General features: G+C 37.5%; 1 protein-coding gene across 1 annotated transcript; it reads left to right on the top strand.

The window, feature by feature from the left end:
* Positions 1-3,207: 3,207 nt before the first annotated feature.
* On the top strand, positions 3,208-6,095 carry retsatl (retinol saturase (all-trans-retinol 13,14-reductase) like; the record flags this gene model as incomplete). The annotated part of the gene is made up of 11 exons (XM_079427259.1): positions 3,208-3,367; positions 3,614-3,796; positions 3,883-4,124; positions 4,205-4,400; positions 4,485-4,682; positions 4,809-4,928; positions 5,051-5,189; positions 5,265-5,374; positions 5,462-5,628; positions 5,713-5,869; positions 5,950-6,095. 11 exons carry the CDS (start codon positions 3,208-3,210, stop codon positions 6,093-6,095), a joined length of 1,818 nt encoding a protein of 605 aa, XP_079283385.1.
* Positions 6,096-16,825: the final 10,730 nt, after the last annotated feature.

Below are 16,825 nucleotides of genomic sequence, written 5' to 3' on the forward strand. Positions count from 1 at the left end.
AGAGAGCTACTGGATAGCCTTCTGCCCTTTTAAATTTTAGTTCAGAAGTTTGGGGCAACCCTGAGAAAACAACATATTCAGTCACCTCTGTTCTCTGAAAGTCAGGCTCAAACGTACACTAAAAAAGAAAGTTGTTTTATATGAGCTATACAGTAGATTTGTAAGAATGTAACATACCTGGTCTACGATAAAGTTGCATTTCTTGTGGTTGGATTTGCACTGGATTTGCACCAGCAATCAGGGGCTTGTTTGATTTTTTTATTAAATCGTTTCCAAAATTCTTCAAACAAGGCTTAGCTGGGTCCAAATGAAACTGATTTCTGATTGGCTTCCAATCCACTATAACATCAGACGCCATTTTTGTTTTTTGAACAAACTGCATGCACAGGATTGGAAGATATTATATGCAGAACAGGAAATTATTACCACCTTTGCACAGGCAGTATTTTTCAGGTTTTGGACACAGTGTAAAGAACATAATATGTATGCAATGCACGTACCCTGTCTTCCCACCAACAACAGGAGAAGGCCCCTCAGACACACTGCCTGAAGCATTTCCTAGTGTAAAACAGCATTCTTTATTATCATAATTCCTCATAGTTCAGTTTCCTAATCTATTTAAAATGATGGAAAATGAGCTTGTCATTGCTGTTTAGTAATGAAAACAAACCTTTCCTATACCTGTGCAGTTTTGCAGCAGCTGTGCAAGGCATCAAACAGAAAAGTGTGAACTTGAAAAAAGCAGATGATATTTTTAGCAGAAGTAAGTGTGATGCAGGTGACACATCTCAAACAAATGACTGCCATAGACGTACAAATGGTCTATGTACCACATCAGCCTATGAAATATGGCTTAGTTTCCCACACAGAGAGCTATATTTACATTGTCGGCTCTACAGCGAGATGTAGGCTAGGTGCTGTATGCCACTTTTCAAATGTCAAATGGTTACAGGAACATAAATGCTGGTTTTATGACTTTGTTTGGATGTTTATTTATACAGTCAAGCTCAAAACATATGTGTACTGTATAAATATAGACTACTTTTATGATACTTTTTTAATGTATTGTGCCCAAAATGTAGGCTAACGGCATTTTAACTAGTTACTTGTGCATTCAGTTGATCAGCAGTTTCTAGGCATGCAGCCTTTCTCTCTGAATTTATGCCAGCTGTATTTTAAAAACATATTAGAACATTAAAACATTACCATCTAAAATGGATCTTTAAAAACACTAAAAGTTAAAATCACTGAATTAAAAATTTAAATAAACAATAGAAATCAGACGACTTTTAACTGATAAGAGGAACACTTGATTTACATTTACTGCTATCATGAAAATGCACTTATATGTAGGATTAAAATTCTATGTGTCACATTTAATGTCCAACAACAAATATTTTAGCAGAATGTATATTTTATTCTGAATTCTTGCACTATAATTCTATTCTGCGCCGTCTGTATAGCGCGCATGCACTCACTCGCCCACTCCTGACAGCAAAATGGATATATTTGCATGACTTTCTAACATTAACAGATGGAAATACCTGTGACGTGTCAGTTATGCACTGAGGAAAACACAATGTCTCAAATGCATTAAACAGCACAGATATTCGCTGTGTGCCATGGTGGATCGATTTGATCCATGATCGACATTAAGGGCTGTTTTGTGCACATCAAATTATCCTGACTCATTGAACCTGGGTCGATTTAGTGAGATTGCCTGAACTGAAATTGTCGTTTATGAAACCGCTTTAGTTCCGACTGATTTGTTAGGTTATTTCAAGTCAGGTTTTGGACTTTAATCCTCGCTTTTCTTTGCGTCTTTTATGAAACAGTCCCCTGGGGCCTGTTCCATAAAACAAGTTTACCAAATAAGCCAGGCTTATTTCAGTAATTCTGACTTATTTTCACTTGATTTGGTTTCTGAAAGCAAAATTACCATAGCTCAAGCTCAGTCACTGTGGCAACTTATGCTGGCAAACTAACCTGGTCAGGAGCAGGCTAACCGTCAGGCTAGGCTGAGCTCCTCTAACTCTGACCAATAGGAACGCATCGATATTACCACTGACTCTCTCACATACAGTCAGTTTAATTTATTATCGGTCCAAAAATAAAAGTATACAGAAAATACACCTTAAATAATCAAATAAATAAAAAATAGGCTACAGCCAACTGTATTTAATGTATTGTGCCCAAAATGCAGGCGAATGACATTTTAACATTGTGGCTACTTGTGCATGCAGTTGATCAGAAGTTTCTAGCCATGCAGCCTTTCTCTCTGAATATGACAGCTGTACCTTTTATGGTTATTAGAACCATAAAACATCTAAAATGGCTCTTTAAAGCATTAAAGCATAAAAACACAATCAAAAGTTAAAATCACTGAATTAAAAATGTAAATAAATAATAGAAATCAGAGTACATTTTAACTGATAAGAGGAACACATATTTTGAGCTAGTGATTAACAGTTGCTGCTATCATAAAAAAACACTTATATGTAGGAAATTAAAATTATGTCACATTTAATGTCCAACAACAAATATTTTAGCAGAATGTATATTTTATTCAGAATTCTTGCGCTAGTATTCTATTCTGCTCCGTCTGTGTAGCGCGCATGCGCCCCGCAGCGCTCGTTCTCTCGCGTAAACCTCATCCACTCCTGACAGCTAAATGGATATATTTGCATGACTCTCTGACATTTACAGATTTAATAATATACCTGTGACGTATCAGTTATGCACTGAGGAAAACACAATGTTTCAAATGCAGTAAACACCACAAATAGTCGCTGTTTGCTATGGTGGATCGATTTGATCCATGATCGACATTAAGGGCTGCTTCAGAATAAGCGTGTACTTCACATTATCCTGACTCATTGAACCTGAATTTGATTAAGTTACCACAACCTTGCACACCCACATTTTTATCATTTCATGCAAAACAAAGTTAATCATTTCAAGCAACTACTGCAAACAATCAGTCTGCTAAACTGATTGAGTCAAGTCACACCAATAGCAGGCAAGCAAGTTAAAGCTCTCCTCCCACAATTTAGACTAATCACTAAGGCCTTAACTCAATCACCAGCTTTAAACTCTTGGTGGCAGTCTCTGGAAGAGTAGCTCCTTGAGTTTTTAAACACCTTGTTAAAGGTGTACAGCCATTCCGGAAACTGAGAACATCAGCTGATCTTTTTCTAGTGATTGAAAATGTGGTGGATTCTGCTTTTCATAGAATGGCTTGTGGATTGGGCACGTGGCACATACTGGTATCTGTTTGGCAGGAGAAGTGGCCTGTGCAAGGGGACCATTAACTCTCCAGGCCCACTAGTTGTAGACCAAAAGAAAAAGGACCGACTTCTTCGGAAAGGTACATAAGCTTTCGTTTGCAAGTAGTGTTGTGAAAGTTAATGCTTCACAAACTTGGCCTGGTAACTCCTAACCGCTGCACGTTTTGTATGTCTCCTTCATAGGCTGCACCCAGTTCATGTCTTGCAGTCTCTACTAAGTTGAATCGGATGTGTTAAGTGAGGGAGACATGCACAATCTGCAGTGTCTTTGGTGTTTTGTGCAAGTAACAAGTGTTTATTGCTGACAAATGTTACTTTGCTTATAGCATTTGGTGAATTTGAAGTACCCAAGGACTTGGATGTCATTGTGATTGGCAGTGGTATTGGTGGGTTGACGGCAGCAGCGGTTTTGGGCAAACTAGGAAAGAAAGTCCTGGTTCTGGAGCAAGATAAACAGGCTGGAGGCTTGTGTAAGACCTTCACTGAAAAAGGCTTTGAGTTTGATTGTGGTGAGATGCTCTCATTGATATTCATTGAGCTGCACTAGTGATCAAAACCTGAATATCTTCTATCACTTACTCAATGTTTTTGTCAGGCTTTCATTATGTTGGACAACTTCATGAGAACAGCTTCCTGAAAGTTGCATTGGATCTGATCACTGATGGCCAGGTGCATTTTGCTGAGCAGGGTTCCCATGTGGACACTGTTGTTATTGGTACAGGAACTCAGCGTAAAGAGTACACGATCTACAATGGTAAGAAGCAGATGGAGGCTCATCTAAAGAAGCAGTTTCCCAATGATACTAAAGCAGTGGAGGAGCTTTTCAAAATCATGAAGGTATCTGCATACTCTAAAGCTTATATTTATCACACGGTGTATGGCCTTTTTAATGTCCTCTTAAATGGTATTTTCCTTAGATCTGTTCCAAGAAGGTCCATCTGCTGTGTATGCTGAAGATGGTTCCGCTATGGTTTGCTCGCTTCATACTGTGGAGTGGAATTGCTGATCTAATATCCCCAATTTTTAAATATTCCCGCACCAGTACAACAGATGTAGTCAAGTCTCTTACCAGCAACCTGGACCTCCTCACAGTGTTTTCTCAAATATTTTATGGTAAGAGACTGCCTACTCCTGTTCCTAACTACTATTACATTCAATGTGTTTGTGGGTTTTAACTAGAATTACTGTTACTCTAAGGTGTCCCACCCAAAAAATCCAGTTGCATGATTGATGCCCTCTTCTTGCACCACTCAAAGCGTGGCGTGTACTATCCTAAGGGTGGCGCCAGTGAGATCCCATACCACATCATCCAGGTTTTGGAAAATCATGGAGGGAAGGTCCTCGTCAATGCTCCGGTGTCCAGCATTCTAGTTGATAAAAAACAAAATGCATATGGTGAGTTCCTGTATGAGCTAGGGCTGTGTTTTTTAAGTTTAACAGATTGCCCCATCCAAAGCATATTGGGCTCCACTACTTGCAGATGAATAAAACAAGGGTTATCACAGTGTTCTCTTTGACTAGGAGTAACTGTGAAGAGCGGAGATCAAGACTTTGAAGTTCGGGCTCCTGTGATCGTTTCTAATGCTGGCATGTTTACTACTTTCAAGAAGCTTCTGCCTCCGGAGGTCCAGGCAAATCAGAGTAAGTGAAATGCCTTGTACCGCTTGCATTGAAAATAGTCATTTCTCTTAACATGAAACTGCACTACTGGATAGTATTTTCTATTTTTTTTCTGGGGTAATCTGTGCATCTGCTTCTCCCAGAGGTCCAAGACTATCTTCATACTCTGAAACCAGGCAAAGGATTTTTCCAGGTGTTTGCAGGCTTTAACGCAACTATGGAAGACCTGGGCATCTCCTCAACCAACATGCGACTCTATAGGAGTAACAATATGGATGAAATGTAGGCGTCCACATCCATTCACCTTTCTGCATCTTAAAAGGTGCATCTCTGTAACAATTTCCTTTATTGCTTTAGGATGGAAGAGTACTTGGCTTCAGACAAGGAAGCCGCACCTGAAAACATACCCATGATGTATGTTTCCTTCCCCTCTGCTAAGGATCCCACCTCATGCACTCGTTTCCCAGGTTAAATTTCACACCCTGTCGTACATCCAAAACCATCAGTCTAAACGAACCAACTAAATTGTCTTTTGTGGGTGGTCTGTGTTTTAGGGCAGTCACGTATGGTGATCCATACCATGGTCAATCCAAAGTGGTTTGAACAGTGGAACGATGTCAATGAGCTTGAAAGGGATGAAGAATATGGAAGATACAAAATGAGATTTGCTAATCATCTCTTTCAATGGGCTTGTGTCCACTTCCCCAAACTGAAAGAGAAGGTGAACTTTGTCAGTTATGAGTGCTGCTTGAACTGCTGCAAAAGTGTAACCCTGTGGGTGGGGTGTTTTTTGGGGCTTTTGTAGTTAGCAATGTTGCATGCAGTCACCTCCATCAATATGCATGGGCTGGAGGCCGCGTATGGATCCATGCTGTCTGCAGAGCACAGTCTGGACCGATACCAGCCTCTGAATATTGCCACAACCAGGTGTAACACACCTGTCAAGAACCTCTACCTGTCAGGTAATACGGAGTTTGTCAAATGTGTGGTCTAATGTTTATTTTATAAGCTTATAATATTAAGATGTCTCGTATCACCTCAGGGCAAGATGTCTTCTCCGGGGGTTACTCTGGTGCTCTACATGGTGGACTTCTTTGTGCTTCAACTCTTATGGATCGGTGTCTGTATGTTGACCTCCTGCTCCAACAGAAGAAACTGAAGAGGAAGGTGGTCAAGAAACTAGAGTGAGAAATGAGGGGTTACATTTGCACCGTTCTCTTGCTGTATTGTGCTGCACATTTGTTCTCTGCAACTCAGAATAAAAATTGAATATTGCACAATGCGTTACTGGTAATGGAATTTGGTCAAACTTTTGTCTTCATACTGCCAGTGCTAGGTCTCTTGAGTTTTGTGGTTAGACTTGACAAGTGGTTGTAACGGAAAATATCCCAAATATGTGTCCCAAAATTAACTCTAAGGGGTGTCAAGCCTTAGCATATCCAGTGACTCTCAGCTCTTCATCCACCAGGCCTCTTGTACACTTAACTTGGCTCTTTAAATGGCTTCTGACTTGTTGGTTAAGTGTTTATGGTTTGTCACTAGATGGCAGCATTACAGTGCTCAATCTGCTGCTTTATACTCTAGTTTTCAAGGACTTTCAGCCCACAGCCAGACTCTATGGTGCTGGTGACGTTACACTTGGAGAAAATCCATGCCATCTTATGCACAAAATGGGTTGCAACCGATTGCATTACAGAATTACTCTAGAATGTGCTTGTGTTCGTCCGTTCACTTTGATCAGGATATGTTGTGAAAACTAGTTTTCACATGTGACATTTAATTTACAGGAGCTAGACGCTAGAGAAAAGGTTACAGATGTGCTGTTAAACCTTGTGGTCTGAAACGCTGTGTAAAAATATTTACAAAGCAGTTTGCTCACAAACCAGAGGAAATCCTCAGCGCTTTTAGCTAGAGATGGAATATGCAATGCTTAAGAGGGTTCCTGGACAAATAAGTGGTCCTTTTTAGAGGGTTTGACCTTGTCCTTTTCTGTTACAACTTTAAAAAACCTGCTGTTGGTAGAAAGTTGAGTGCAGAGCCAATGCCAAGTTTTCAAAGAATTCTTAATTGCTTTTTAAGTTTTCAATGTGATGCCAGTTATTAAATTGTTTAAGGGTTTGTTTCAAAGAATATTGATCATGGCTAAATTTTTTTTTTAAAGTTACTAGATTGCTTACTCATTTGAATTATGTGCTGTGTACAAATTTTTTCCGTCTGGTAATTGTGTTTAGGATACGGAGTTCATAAAATATTCAGTTGTGATGAACAAAATGAATAACTTTTGTGTTTTTTTTTTTTTTTTTTTTTTTTGGCAATCCAAAAGCCAATGGAAAATCCTGAGTTTTTGTCAGGGGAACCAGTCTGATACAAAAATGACATCTCTTCAGTACACTTTTGGTCTTTGTTATTCTTTGTATGCAGAAATTTGCAGGTGTGTTTTTTTTTTTTTTTTTTTTTTTTTTTTTTTTTTTTTTTTTTTTTTACCCACATTGCATGTTCTTTTCACATTGTAAACAAGTCAAGTGACTGCACTCCATTGTGAGAGTGCTCAATATTTTATATACGGTACATACAGCAGAAATAGTTAAATGCATTTCTGGCCTGTTTCAACTCGATGTATGATTTTTTTTTTTTTTTTTTTCTGTCTCTTGCCACTTTCGTTCAGTGTGCTGAGAACAGATCACTGCAGTAGTGTGAGTGCAGCAGCAGGATGGTGTGCAGGGGCGAACAGAGCTATTAAAAGCTGCTGCTGCTGTATAAATAGCCCAAGCATATAAACGGCGACTCCGACAGTATTAGATGCTGCGGCCAGCTCCCCACAGGAAGCTGTTGATGTAAGCGAGCACGCAATCCATCTCAACCAGAGGTGAATGGAGCCTTCTGCACAAATCCAATTTTAATATTTAATACAAACACTGCAGTATAATTGAATGTTGTTATTCATGCTCTTTATTACCAGGATTGGCTCCCACTGCTATTTCAGAAGCTGCATGGATTCTAGTTGTGAAAATTCAGGTTCTGATTTTGCCTGTTCTATGCAGATGGTGGCTGCTCCCTGTAGCTACAGAAGGGGATATAAATAGCAGCAGTTTCTGCCTCATCCCTCAGTGCGTCTCTCTCTCTCCACAACACACACACTGTTGTACACAAATACAAACACACACTGAGTGTGTCTCTCTGTCTCCTTCATACATATTCTCACCTCTTGCTCATCGGTTTGACATCTAGCTTAAAATGTCCTTTCTGCTCTGCATCCCGCACTTCCATTAGGAATGACGAATCACAAGATATTGTTTAACCTATATCTTTGTTTCACCTAGGCAGCTTTTATAATAAATGGAAAGCCGCACAGGGTAATGCAGGTGGGCTTTTTTTGTGTGAAATACATTCTCTAATACTGGTTTATCATAATTCCACCCAAATAATAAGTAAACACTGTCTCTGTGGTGCTATCTGTTTGTTTGAAAATCCCAAAAAGCCCAACACAGCAGCATCATTGGTGAGTATGGAAAATGGCTATTTACCCAACTGTAAGCAGTGTTCAGGAGACATGTTTTACTACTTTTTGCAATGTGAAAAATAAAGGTTCTTTATTGGCATCTGCGTTTCCATGAAGAATCTTTAACATCTATTGAAGGTTTTCATTGCACAAAAGGTTCTAGAAAGTGGAAAAAGTTATTCAGATTATTAAAATGTTGTCCACACTATAAACAAATGGTTAAAAGAAGCCTTTTATTTTTAAATAAAATATATATGTGTATATATATATATATATATATATATATATATATATATATATATATATATATATATGAGGGTATCATTTTATATTCTGCAAGAACAAACTACATTTTTTTTTTTTTTTTTTTTTTTTTCACATTTCGAATAGTTCTGAACCTGACCCACTGCGTTTGTTAATTTTTGTAATTTGGATTTTAAAGCAATGCGATTTTTCAATTATTTTATTTTAATATAAATAAACTATTTTATATTTAGCTAGCTGATATTGTTGGACTGGAGTCCTGGTCCAGTTAGCAGCCTCTTTTTTTTTTTTTTTTTTTTTTTTTTTTTTTTTTTTTTTTAGGATGGATTACAATTATTTATATTTTGGCAACAAATCTTTTACTCCATAGATGTGTACCTTGGACATTGATTGGAAAAGTTACTTCAAAGGCTCTCTGTCAATACAACACAGCTGCTGAATTGATCTGTTGATATGTGCACAAGCACTATGGAATCTGGTCGAAATGCTCCTATAGTGCATCTTTAGTCCTTGATATTTCATTAGAATTGATGTGCAGATTATGAACTTATTTTCCTCCATGTTGGAAAATGTGTAAATGCTTGACTTGCATCTTGGCACGAGGAACAGTGTACTTCAAGAGCTTTCAGTTTGCCGTTTTGCCATTTAGAGAAATAATGTTAAATACGAAGAGAAGTCAAAATGTCTGAGACCAGTAGTGAAGATGCTTGTAAGATGATATACAGTGGTGTGAAATAGTGTTGGCCCCCTTCCTGATTTAATTTTTTTTGCATGTTTGTCACACTTTGTTTCAGATCATCAAACAAATTTAAATATTAATCAAAGATAACACAAGTAAACGCAACATGTAGTTTTTAAATGAAGGGTTTTTTTTTTGTTTTTTTTTATGAAGGGAAAACAAAATCCAAACCCACATTGCCCTCTGTGAAAAAGTGCTTGCCCTGAGTTCACTTTCTCTAGCCACACCCAGGCCTGATTACTGCCACACCTGTTCGCAATCAAGAAATCACTTAAACAGAACCTGCCTGACAAAGTGAAGTAGCCCAAAAGATCCTCAAAAGCTACACATCATGTTGAGATCCAAAGAAATTCAGGAACAAATGAGAAAGTAATTCAGTCTGGAAAAGGTTATAAAGCCATTTCTAAAGCTTTGGGCCTCCAGCGAACCACAGTGAGAACCATTATCCACAAATGGAGAAAACATGGAACAGTGGTGGACCTTCCTAGGAGTGGCCGGCCGACCAAAATTACCCCAAGAGCGCAGCGACGACTCATCCAAGAGGTCACAAAAGACCCCACAACAACATCTAAAGAACTGCACGCCTCACTTGCCTCAGTTAAGGTCAGTGTTCATGACTCCACCATAAGAAAGAGACTGGGCAAAAATAGCCTGCATGGTAGAGTTCCAAGACGAAAACCGCTGCTGAGCAAAAAGAACATAAAGGCTCGTCTCAGTTTTACCAGAAAACATCTTGATGATCCCCAAGACTTTTGGGAAAATACTCTGTGGACTGACGAGACAAAAGTTGAACTTTATGGAAGTTGTGTGTCCGATTACATCTGCCGTAAGAGTAACACAGCATTTCAGCAAAAGAACATCATACCAGCAGTAAAATATGGTGGTGGTAGTGTGATGGTCTGGGGCTGTTATGCTGCTTCAGGACCTGGAAGACTTGCTGTGATAAATGGAACCATGAATTCAGCTGTCTATCAAAAAAATCCTGAAGGACAATGTCCGGCCATCTGTTCGTGACCTCAAGCTGAAGCGAACTTTGGTTCTGCAGCAGGACAATGATCCAAAACACACCAGCAAATCCACCTCTGAATGACTGAAGAAAAACAAAATGAAGACTTTGGAGTGGCCTAGTCAAAGTCCTGTCCTGAATCCTATTGAGATGCTGTGGCATGACCTTAAAAAGGCGGTTCATGCTCAAACCCTCCAATGTGGCTGAATTACAACAAGATGAGTGGGCCAAAATTCCTCCACAGCGCTGTAACAGACTCATTGCAAGTTATCGCAAACGCTTGATTGCAGTTGTTGCTGCTAAGGGTGGCCCAACCAGTTATTAGGTTTAGGGGGCAAGCACTTTTTCACACAGGGCCATGTGGGTTTGGATTTTGTTTCATTCAAAAACTGCATGTTGTTTACTTGTGTTATCTTTGATTAATATTTAAATTTGTTTGATCTGAAACATTAAAGCATGACAAACATGCTAAAAAATCAGGAAGGGGGCAACACTTTTTCACACCACTGTATATCAGCCAAAAGACTTAAGTAAAATGTTATTTGATTTGTGACTTGTGTCTTTATTTTAGAATATTTCAGAATTTTTTATTATTTTTTTTCAGGTTAAATTAGACTTGGAATTCTATCTGTCTGTTTATCATATGTCATTCTATGAAAACCATCCTTTTGTACATAACCTGTTCCATTTTGTACTGTGACCTGTTCAAGCAAGGCTTTGTGAAGTATACATATAGTTAACTTACAAGTACATGATTTGAATTCAGCTCAAATTATTTGTTGTATGAGGGCTGTGATTAAAACCTAACATTCACAGAGTGAAAACTTTCTCAGCTGAAATTTGGATCCAACTGCTCTACATTTTGTGATAATTGACAACATTTCACTGTTCATTCCACCCCCTGCTGCGCTTATTATTCTCAGTTTCCAGAATGATTTAGCACAAGCCTGCCTACTTGTTTAGACTTGAACAAGAATAGAAATGCATGTAGGATACTGGTGTTTGCGGTTATTATCCTTTCTCTTTAACAGCAAATCAAGACAAGGACTTGTATAACATTCTTTCTCTCTTGGTCGTTTTGTCATATTTTTTCACATTAGGTTATTTTAAATGTGTCAAGTATGAAGACAAACAAAATACAGCACATGAAAACTGTTTCTTCTAAATTGTAGATAACGCACGTACATTACTAACATTTTAAAAGTTAATGCATTTTCATGCTTTAAAACTTATTTAGGGTATTATGTATATCATAATTTTACTACAACAGCATATTTATTTACATATTCTGAATAGCATGTAAATTTGATTTAAGTTAAGCTTTTGTCATTTTTCATTTATGAACACATTGCAAAAGAAAGAAAAATAAACAACTTTAGATAAAGAAAAATGTAGAAAGAATGTATTCACATTATAGTATGCATGGGTTTTTCTAAATTCTATATATTCAATATTTTCTACAAATATTGTTAGTTCATTGTTAGTTTTTTTTTTTTTTGAGGAATTAAAAGAATAGTTCATCCAAAACTGAAAGTGTTTTCACCCTCAGGCCATTCAAGTTGCAGATGAGTTTGCTTCTTCATCAGAACAGATCTGGAGAAATTTAGCATTCCATCACTTGCTCACCAGTGGATCCTCTGCAGTGAATGGGTGCCGTCACATTGAGAGTCCAAACAGCTGATAATAACATCCCAATAATCCACAAGTAATCCACAGTCCATCAATCAGCATCTTGTGAAGTAAAAAGCTGTGTCTTTGTAAGAAACAAATCTCTCTTTAAGATGTTTTTAACTTCAAACTGTCGCTTCCAGTGAAAGAGTGGCATGTAATTCTGAATCAGGAGAGAAATATGCACAGATCAAAATACTCGTAAACAAATATTTTGGTGTTTTTTTTATGTGAGAGGACAACAGGGGATAGATTTTTTTCACTGAAAGAAGTGTTATGGATTATTATAGACTCATATTTTGGCCAGAAGTGACAGTTTAACATTAAACACATAGCTTTTCAACTCGCAAGACATTAATTGATGGACTGGAGTCGTGTGGATTTCTTGTGGGTTACTGTGATGTTTTTATCAGCTGTTTGGGCTTTCATTCTGATCCACATCTTGGATGGCCTGAATATGAGTACATACTGAGCAAATTTAAATTTTTGGGTGAACTATTCCTTTCTTGAAAGGATTTAGGTGAACCATTCTGAAGTTTCGTGATTGGTCAAGGCCTGTGTGCAGCCTAAGAGCCATGTAACAAAATCCCCTTCTCACTGTGTCCATAACACACTAGTGTTTATCTCCGCATTGTTTTTGAATGAATCAGACGGTGATTCTGCATAGTACTTAGTAGTTTATTATCCAACTGTGCATACAATGTGCCCCTTCTCGGAAATCTTTAGCATTTAGGGGGAGGAATAAGTCTTTTTCTCAATACACCACCGTGAAATGGTGTACACTCCATCACCGCCCGCTCATGATTGTTTTTCCATTTTAATGGACTGCTCCGAACTTTACCTTGGAGAGTGTCCCTGCTGTGCTGGAGTCCTTTGTGTTGGCGTGGTGCCGTTGTCTCTGGAACATTCTCCGGATGGACTATCCTGTCTGCAGGCAGTGTGCGTGTTTGTGTGCAATTCATCTTTCTGAATTGACTCTGTCCCATTATTCCCATTCCAATTCCCCACCCTAAGCATCTCTCAGCAAACAGTCAAGACGTTCCGTCAGGTGTGCGCTTAACCTGAGAATTCACAATAAATTGCTCACGGGTCGTTAACACACACAGGACTTTCTATAAATTTGTAGAAAGCAGGATTATTTTCATATATTTATATATAAAAATGTGGAGGCTTTTCTCTTTTCAAATGCACAGCGCTGACAGATTTGCTGGTTTATTCCAAGATGTCTTTACTAAAGTCTGTGTATTTTGATTGATGCTCCTGATGTGCAGTTATTTTGAACAGACTAATGAAAAAAAAGCATTGTACATCGTGTGCCTGTCCTTGGGCTGTATTGATAAGACATTGGTGCATTCAATATTAGCTGAGACATTGTAAACTGCATTGTGAGGGCTTCCTGTGCTGCTGACTGGGGCTGAGATGGATAGACCACGTGCAGAAAAACTAATGCAAGACACTGAAAGGCTGAATAGGGTGGCTAAAGGAAAGGAAGCCTTTAGGAGCCAGTCACCATTTGGGTAAAGGAAGAATTTTCTTGATGTAATGTAGCTCTTTTTTTCTGATTTGAAGTAGCTAAAATTATTTATTTTTTTGTCATTTTATTTAAATGTTGAAGATTTTGGCGTTTTCAAGCAAACACGAATGAGAGAACGAACAAATTAATGAACAAACGTCCTTCCTTTCATTCTTTTATTCCTTCCTTCTCTCATGCCTTCATTAATTTCAAGCCACTATTTAAAGTTTATTTTTTAAAAGCATTTCTTTTTTGGAATTCTTTTTTTTTTTCTACATCCTTAAATGTTAAAATGCTGTAAATTGTCCCTATTATGGATTCAGTCGCCTTCAGATTAGCGTCACACAGAGGAGGGGTTTGGAAAAATGAATCGAGCAAATCGTTTGGGAGTCGTTGAGCAAGTAAGGTAAAAATAAATGCATATTATAAGACAATGAAAGTGTTTTTTTTTTTTTTTTACCTTGCATGCATGTCAACCTGTTGTTGGGGACTCCCAAAACCAAAATATGAACCTTTCATTACCCATAATAGGGGCACTTTAATAATGAATTTGTTTATAACAAACACACACCTTTTCACAAGATGTTAATTGATGTACTAGAGTTGTGTGGATTACTTATGTATGTTTTTATCAGCTGTTTGGACTCTCATTCTGACGGCACCCATTCACAGCGGAGTATCTATTGGTGAACAAGTAACGTAATAATACATTTCTCCAAATCTGTTCTTATAAAGAAACAAACTCATACACATTTTGGATAGCCTGAGGGTGAGTAAATCAGCAAATTTTCTTTTTTGGATGGGCCATTCCTTTAATATGCTTCCAACAAGCAAAACTGTACTTAGTATCTTTAATAACCATTGATAGTTCCTGTGATTCATTCTTTACAAAGTTAATATAAGATGCACTTTTCATAAACACTTTGTTTCCAGGAAGACTGATAAAATCCTGTCTGTCCTTACTCCCAGAGGTTGTGTTAAGCCAGCCAATCAGATTAGAGCTTGCCACATGCACCAGACAGTCACTGAAGGACTGTAGGCAGCTCTGCTGTCTAAGTCTGAGACTAATGTGACAGCATCCACGATGACAAACCAAATACACGCTACCCCAGCTCCAAACAGAAAAAGAAAAATCCCGTACAGAAATGACATCCACAAGTACTCATCAGGGCTGAAGCCACTAAGCTCACCTGAAAAGTGGTGCTGCTAAACTAGGTCACACACAAAGGAAAAAAGTTTGAAATGGACTTTATGGCAGAATTGGGAGGGAGGGAGAGAGAGGATAGAAACATTCCATTCTCCTTCAGGACCCTGGTTCGGTGAGAAATGATCACACTTGAATTTGAACTGACACATACAGATGGACTGGGACTGAAAAACAGCCTGGGCCTTATAGAAACCATTGACTTCTGCATTATGCAGTATTTTGATATGTTTGAAATAGGCGTTTAGACATTCAAAATTTCACACACACACACACACACACACACACACACACATGTTGGGTTTCCATGTTTTATGGGGACATCCCATAGGCGTAATGGTTTTTATACTGTACAATCTGTATTTGCTATTGCCCTACACCAACCCTACACCTAAACTTAGCCCTCACAGGAAACATGCTGCATTTTTAGATTTTCAAAAAACTTTGTGCTGTATGATTTATAAGCTTGTTTCCTCATGGGGACCAAAAAATGTCCCCACAAGATTAAGATTTACTGGTATTACTATCCTTGTGGGGACATTTGGTCCCCAGGACGTGATAAATACCAGGTGCACACACACACACATGCATATGATACTTGTTGTCAGGATTCTTTTATGAATAAAAAGTAAAGAACAGTATTTATTTTAAAGTAAGTCTTTTATAACATTAAACACTACATTTCAAAAGTAGGCATTTTTTATAGAAATTATTATTTTTATTCAGCAAGGATGTTAAATTGATAAAAAATGATTTGGAAAAAAACACAATTTTGAATAAACGCTGTTCTTTTGCAAAACTGTTTCCAACACTGATAATAAATCAGCATATTTGAATGATATTAGAAAGACACTGAAGACTTCAAATGGCTGGTGAGAATTCAGCTTTGCATCAGTGGAATAAATTATATTTTAAAGTATATTTAAATAGAAAACAGTTGTTTAAAATGTTAATATTTCACAATATTTTTGATCAAATAAATGCAGCCTTGGTAAGACTCTAAGAAGAACATAAAAAATTGTATTGATTCCAAACTTTTGAACAGCACTGTATATAATGCTTAATGTTTATGTGGTTGAATTATTATTTATTTTTTACTCTATTTATTTGATCATGAAATTTGTGAGATTTTAAAATCTGGTAAATTGTACTTTTTGCTTTTACTTTAATTCAATTGTTTTACTTTCGATTTCTTTTTTGATTAATTTTATATTTATGTGCACATCTTCACAATCTAACATGTACCATTTTTTTCTAACATACTAAGCACCGTTTTTGCAAAAAACAAATTGACATACCAGTCATGCTTAGTCAGGGGTGCAAAATAAAATGCCTTCCTGACAGAGCGCAGGAATAAAAAATCTGTTCCATTTTTTTCATTCCCTTGTCTCTTGTTTCATGTCCCTTGGGTGCTTGTTACTGGCGAAGAGATAAACTCCTATCAGAGAGTTTTAATTGGATCAATTTAATTACTGAGAGCAGCTTCATGTGATGCGCAGCATATTTATTGGCACTAAAGTACATTTGTACCTCACAGCAATATATTTTTTTGTTCTTACAGTGTTTCAGAAGAACAGTTGGAGGTATCTTATGCCCAGTGCTCTTCTAGTAAAACAGGTCTGTTTTATAATATTTAGTTCCACTTTATATTATATTATATTATCAGAATGCCTTTTGTGCAGAACTCAGTCTATTTTTAGTATTTTACTGTATCTTCCACCTCATATGATGTTCACTATTAAAATTATTCAAATAAAATGGTTTCCTGTCATTTTTTTTCAACATTTCAGATCTGATGGCTCCTCCGCTTCTGTGGCATTATGGAGTAGCAAAGTGTCCACTTGAAATTCTCAGTGGATGCAGTAGATCATCCAGGTATTGCTTACCTACCGTTCATGCTTCTCATTTGACATACCTTTTGCATATACTATATAATAGCTAAGTGCACCTATTTGTTTGCTGATCTGCTGGATCTGTTAGCACATTTTGTTCAGAGAAATCATAGTTTGTAAAAAAAGGTATGTG

Source organism: Barbus barbus, assembly GCF_936440315.1.
Source record: "Barbus barbus genome assembly, chromosome: 10".
NCBI lineage: Eukaryota > Metazoa > Chordata > Actinopteri > Cypriniformes > Cyprinidae > Barbus > Barbus barbus.